General features: G+C 35.1%; 1 protein-coding gene across 2 annotated transcripts in view; it reads left to right on the plus strand.

The window, feature by feature from the left end:
- LOC107017596 (uncharacterized protein sll0005) overlaps nucleotides 1–5,911 on the plus strand; it is a 45,255-nt gene extending 39,344 nt beyond the window's left edge. For both annotated transcript variants that reach the window (XM_027916510.1, XM_015217765.2), the window contains exons 13-16: nucleotides 2,236–2,348; nucleotides 2,805–2,875; nucleotides 3,657–3,855; nucleotides 5,075–5,911. In XM_027916510.1, coding sequence (XP_027772311.1) covers nucleotides 2,236–2,348; nucleotides 2,805–2,875; nucleotides 3,657–3,855; nucleotides 5,075–5,500 — 809 coding nt within the window. In that variant the 3' untranslated portion in view covers nucleotides 5,501–5,911. The remainder of the gene's footprint in view (nucleotides 1–2,235; nucleotides 2,349–2,804; nucleotides 2,876–3,656; nucleotides 3,856–5,074) is intronic.
- Nucleotides 5,912–6,763: the final 852 nt, after the last annotated feature.

A 6,763-nucleotide genomic window follows, 5' to 3' on the forward strand; every position in this document is an offset into this window, starting at 1 on the left:
TTTGTAAGGAGGTGTGGAACTAGGCGAACTGAGTTTGCAGATTGGAATTTACCTTCATAAACTGACTGGAACTCTTAACTGTGTCCTCAAGGATCCCTGAAATTCAACTTTCAACTAGCGCGGTTGTCACCTGGTTTTGTTATCCTTCCAATTTTTAGCCAAAACTAGTTCTAATCAACTCAAAAGAATCTAAAATTTGATATTTAACTACTTCAGATATTTTTTAATAATCCCCAATAACAGCAAATTAAAACTTCACTATTTAATTCAAATACTGATCAAAACATAGAATCCAAGTAACTCAACAATGGTTGGATTTTTCCTTTGTTGATGGAATCAAAAGATAAAATTAGTATTTGTAGAAACAGATCATTAGCCTATGCTCTGATATCAAACTGATTGGGGAATTTAAATAACAAAACTCAATATAGAAGAAGTAGAAGATATAAACTAGATGCAACTTTAATTATAATAGACATTGGTAGAAGAAATCAAATACCTTATATTATAGGAATCAAATAACATAAAGGTTATATGGAACCAGTGTTGTGAAAGGCGCTCGCCATAGCGCCTTTGGCGAATGGCGAGGCGAGGCGAGGCTGTGTCGCCATTATCCACTGAGGCGAGGCGATCTCAAATAGGCGACCCGATGGCGTCGCCATTTTGATTTTTTTTTAAAAAAAAGTTTTAACTTAATAATATTAGGGTTTTTTTTTCTATTTTCAAACTTTCATCAGACTTTCGTGTATTCCTCTTCTTCTCTTCCTCGAGTCACTGCTGCTTCTTCTCTTCCTCAGTCGCTGCTCTCTTCTTCGTCTCTTTCCCTCGAGTTGCTGCTCCATTCGTCTCTCTCTTTCACTCTTCACTGCTCCCTGGATTACTGTAACATGGTTTCTGCTTTCACGGTGTTGCGACTGCAGTCCATTATTTTTTTGAAAAAAAAATCATTCTTCCATAGTAATTATTATAGTATTTGTAATATATGTACTTGCTATTGAAATTTTGAATATTATATGTGCAATTAAATGTTTTTAATTTTTAATATTAATTAGCGCCTCGCCGCGTGGCGAGGCAGGCCCTTGTCGCCTCTGCCGTCCAAAACACTGTATGGAACCCTCAAGAGGCATGAATCCTTAATCAAGTACCATTGCAAGTTGGTCATCTACAAAGGCAGACAACCTTCAATGATCTTGACAAGGAGTTCAATATTCATTCAAGTCCAAAAGATGAGGGTATAAAAACTATGTATATTAGGGTTGATATTTAGAACTAACAACAATAACATACCCAGTGATATTCATAACTAAAAAATGGCCTCAATACTTCTAAACTAGTCCTTAAAAGCTAAATGGCCGAATAAACATAATTTGAAAACTTTAATACATTCCACGATCGCGGACTCTGCAAATCAGCTACGTCCGCAATCGCGAATGGAAGTCGAGAACGCGGTCTTGGGGGAGTCTGGCTTTCTTTGATCCTATGAGGCTACTAATTGCCTTATGGGTCGTTTGGTAGAGTGTATTAGGAAAAATAATGCATGTATTAGTCTCGTGTATTACTAGTACCTTGTTTGGTACTCTTTTTCAACTATTTATAATTGATGCTCACTCTATTGTGTATTAAGGTGTGCATTGCAAATACCATGGATTTCTAGGTATTAGCAATGCAATGGTTTTAATGCATGCATTAAAATATAAAAGACCCAATTGTCCCTCAACTTTTTTTACATCTTTTCCATCATAAAAGTGGAGGGTATCTTTGTAAATAATTTTTCTAATGCAATACATACTATTTTTAATGCATCAAACCAAACAATTCATTAAAGCATAACTAATACATGCATTACTAATGCAAGCATTACTAATACACTCTATTTTGCATTATTCTTATACACTCTACCAAACGACCCCTTAATGTTGATATCCTCCTTTGGGATATCCACTTTAGCATATTGTGGATCTTGAGAGCTTCTTGAATGAATCTTCCAAGGCATTAAGCTACTATTGTGTAATTGGAATCTCCTAAGCTCGTGATGGCATCCTTGGATGCTAAAATAACAGTATTGCTCCCTCTCCCAGTCTGAATATGTGCGTAGTTTTGATGGTGCAACCAGCTTCTTTGTTTTCGTCTTGAAAACCGCTCATAGGGCAGGTTCCTTGTTGGATTGATACTTAACAGTATACTCATTGTGGTTCAACAAAACTGCATAGCTGTAACTTCCACTCATCTTCTCAGGATTGGCAGTGGCTGGAGATCCAAGTTTCAAAACTTTTGAAGCTGCATTTCCATATGTTGTTCGGAAGCTTCTCTCTGATAATTCTGTTGCATCGAGGAAAATTCTGCATTCGGTACTTTACAAATTTATACATTTGGTCTCTACTCAATCTGTAATTGACCTTAATGGTGTTCCCATGACATATTAAAAATCATATTTAAAACGGTGTTCACCAAGCTTATTCTGTTTACTGCTTTATCTAGTAGTTGGCTTATGGATGAAATTTTGTTGGCTTAATAATCTCATATCTAATTGGGGAAAATTAACTTTAGAGTAACTTAGGAGTTAGGCATGATAGTAAATGTTTTTCTTACAGTGAAGTGGTTTTTGAACCCTCATATTGCACTCCTTGATACTTTTAATGGAACCCGCTTCATTCTTATCTTATCTTAAGAATTTCTTCTCCTTCTGTTGTACAAAATTTCTTTAATTTTTACTGATAGAGTAATAATGTTAATTAATCAATAGACGACTTTTAAACTTCTGGATCACCCTTTTCTTCAATGTTATCTCTATGTTTCCTATTCAGGTGGTATTAAACAGAAACAAAGAATTTCAGTGGCAAAAGCTAGCTCTTTTCCTAAGAGCGGCGGCAAATAGGTAATATGACCTTTGTTCTGTACAGTTGTTTTTTGTTTTTCTATTCAGTAGATTTGTAAGTGAATGTTAGTGTTGTTTCCTAGTGTGTGCTAATGCTTCTCCTTTGACATCCTCTTCTGTTACTTTTGCATAAAGGAAGAAAGAGACAAACTTTTCAATAGATATAGGAGATCAAAACTGCTCAGCTTTGCTACCTGGCCTTCTCATTATTTTTATAATGTCTTTCCACTTCGCTTTGTCAGTTCTTTGTATCTTGTTTTTATGATGCTAGAGTGTCTTCTTTCTTTTAACTGCTTCTCAAAGGATGTGAAAACTGTTATTTCATGTATCCAGTGGTGAAAGGCACTCCATGCTATTGGGACTTGAGAGCAGTATTATGCGTTTGAGTGGATGGAAATATTTTAGCAGGAGAATAAGGAGGGGAGAGAAGGAAATGAGCCATTACATCTTTTCCTTTTTTTCTCTGACGAGGAATGACAGGGTAGTGTATTGGTAATCTTTTCAAGAAGCTTGAGGAATGAGACAGTGGACTAATAGTAAATTAGTGTCCCTGAACTTTTACATCTTCCCAAAAATTATTAGGAGAAATTCACATTTTGTACAGCATTCAGTTAAAATTTGATGCATTCTCTATTCAGTGAGGAAGTCTGAAAGAGTAGACTTGATGGGCCAGTTTGCTACTGCATTTGGTTGCATCTTTTAGCTTCTCTTTCAGACACAATGACAATTAGAAGCTTTTTCTCATAGTACGTAGTGGATGTTGACTGCTAATTTTTTTCAGGAAAGGGTTGAACACTATCACTGCATCAAATCCCCAAGCATCTCTTGCTTATTTGAACACTATCATGGCACCAAATCCTCAAGTATCTCTAGCTTATTCTTCTGATGGCGCCTCTGGTGTATTTGATGTTGCAAACTTGGTATTGAGAATACTACCATCTAAAGACGGTATTGTGCTGAGAAGATTGTTAATGACAGCAGTGAGTACCTTTGCCTGATTGCCTTTGACCTGATATTCTTTTACTGTTTTTTTGAAATATGACAACCTGTTTCTTCTAAAAGAATCAAATGTTTGCAAACTATGGGCCTTGAATGGGATTTGGAGAGGGACTGGGGGTTGGAAGTAGGTTCTTGCATTGAGCCATATGGTTTGTTTAATTATCTAAATCCAGAGATGGAAAAGTTGTTACCTTCTCAAAAAAAAAAAAAAAAAAAAATCGGAGATGGAAAATTCCTTCTCATTATATGCCTGTGTCTTGAGGAGAATATATGGAGGTAAAAGATTATGTGACCTAGTAATCTCTTTTTCTACACTTGGAAAAACTAATCAATATATACATACTAAGTTGCTCGGAGTCTTCACCTTCGGTGCCGCAGCCATGTCAACACAACATGCGAGTTGGATCCATAACGGATTTGCTCAACCAACTTTAGGTATTTTGACCAAAATCAATGGAGAAATTTGGGGCAAATACAATAATTTTTGTAACCAAAATAAAAAGGCATAATACATAAATATGACCCTTAACTTGGTGTATGTTGGCAACCATGACCCTTAACTTTAGATGTGCACAAGTAGAGACTTAAACTTATATAAAATTGAACAAATTGGCACATTCGTCCTGCATGGCACCCTACATGGAATTTTATGTCCTAAGTGATGTCTTACGTGGTCATGCCAGTAGGACACGTGTGTCTACTTGTTCAATTTTGTACAAGTTTAAGTGTCTGCTTGTGCACATCCAAAGTTAAATTGCAAATTGACGTCAAGTTAAGGGTCATATTTATGTATTATGCCAAATAAAAACTAGGGTGAAATTGAAGAAAATGGAGTACCTTGTATATTGAGATTTCTATGTCAATCCTTTTTCCCTATACCATCCTCAAGGATTATTCTCTTGATCAATATTTTTTCCTCATTATACTTGCAAGTTCTCCACATGATATCTCATATAACTCAATTTTTAGATATTTGACTTATATTTTGCCTAATATTTTTAATGGGATCCCTATCTACCAAATTTTTGACTTCTGGTTCCGGCGAACGAATAGTCTCCACACCCATATCCCTGAATCTTGAATTTAGATCATGAAGGACCTGACCTCTAGATCTGCATCCGTATTGGGCACCCGCACCCAAGTCCGAGCAACTTAGTATACTTATTGTGTCGTAACTTGATATCCAATTCTCTGTTGTAGGATGGTGCTTCATTAGTTAGAGCATTTATTTCCAAGGAGGCAAAGTTCTTTCGTCAACACCTTTGCAGAATTGTTGCTGCTATACTGTCCCAGTGGATATTTGAAGCACTTGGAAGTAATGTACTTAGCTCCCAAATGCATCTAACTGGTGCGCTCAATGCAATAGTAGGACCGTCTTCTGCGGTATTCTCACGGGACTATGATTGCAAGTCAACCCTTAGAGATCGCCGGCTTAAACTGATTCTATTCAAGGTATTAGGTTCTGCAAGAAAAAGTCACATACTGATGATGAGGTTTTTATGCTCTTCATGTCTGATATTTATCAAAGCAACAGCTGTGGCTTGTCATCGATTTTTGGTTTGTCTCTCTATGGCTTACCTGAATCGTGAATCACTTGCTCCACGGGAAGTTGTAGTTGGTGCATAAAGTTTGGGTTGGTCCACTGCCAGTTGAGTTATTCAATACCCTCTTTTTACAAGTTAGATTAAGGAGATTGCAACAAATCACATCTTACAGAAGCCATGAATACCAGAATGGAGTAGCCTAGCAAAGTGGACTTTGTTTACTTGCTTGAAGCTTAAATACAAGTTAGCACTTGTAGCGCGCAACTCTTGATGTTATAGATTGTATAGGACAGGTAGTTTTAAACTTGACATCTCCTTGTACTTGTACATTCTCATTCTTATCCTTGCTGGTTCGAAAAATTTGTAGACTAAAAACCAAGAAGTCTTCTTTTACTATATCAAAAGTGAATGCCGTTCCTTGTATAATGTCAGATTGAGGGTGGGTTCTTTTATGAAAAATACATAGTTCTGCATTCAGAGTCAGAGATGTTTATTTAGGGCCTGTTTGGAGATCACTGTGTAATTACTACTTCATCAAGGTATTAAACAAAATAGTAATAAAATGAAATTGAAGTGTAATTTTTAGGTCTCATGTTTGGTTGCGCTTGTGCATAATTATAAATTTTGATTCTTTTGTTCTAAATAAAAATCAATTACAACAGAAAACATAAACGTTTTCTAATATGAACATATAATAAGTTTTTAAAGAATAACAGATATTACAAATAAAAAAAGAGTAAAAATTACATAAGTAGTATAGTGTTAGCTAATTACATGATATGTCTATTTTTTTTCAAATTATAAAAATCCTTAAAATTGTAGGATCTGGGATACATCAGGAAACCTGTGGACACATAACTCATGAATATATAGGAATATATCTAAGAGGAGATTTTTGTAATTTTTTTAAATGGTAGAAAATTTTAGAAATTATGCTATCTTAATTGTGTATTTATGTAAAGAGTAGGAAAAGTTGTCTGGTAATTACATCATGCAATTATCACCGTTGATAATTTAAAAGTATATGGCTCTGGGGACTTACTAATTAGTTGACGAGATTAATAAGACAAATTATGTGATTTAGGGATAGTCTATTAAAAGGGACAAAGAAGTTAGGTAATTCGGTGAGAATCTTTCAAGTTTTAAATATTAAGTAGAAGTGATAAATAAATAAATAAATAATATTAATTAAATTAAAATAAATTTTCTGAATAGCTCCAAACTTTTAAGTTTTACACTTTGCCCTTATATTCTTTACCTTCAAATATCTAAAATTTTATCAAAATAGACTAAAAATAAAAGGCGTTCTTTCTCAACTCCATCCTCTTCCGATCATGATCAACTG

The sequence above is a fragment of the Solanum pennellii genome, chromosome 4 (assembly GCF_001406875.1).
Source record: "Solanum pennellii chromosome 4, SPENNV200".
In the NCBI taxonomy this organism is placed as follows: domain Eukaryota; kingdom Viridiplantae; phylum Streptophyta; class Magnoliopsida; order Solanales; family Solanaceae; genus Solanum; species Solanum pennellii.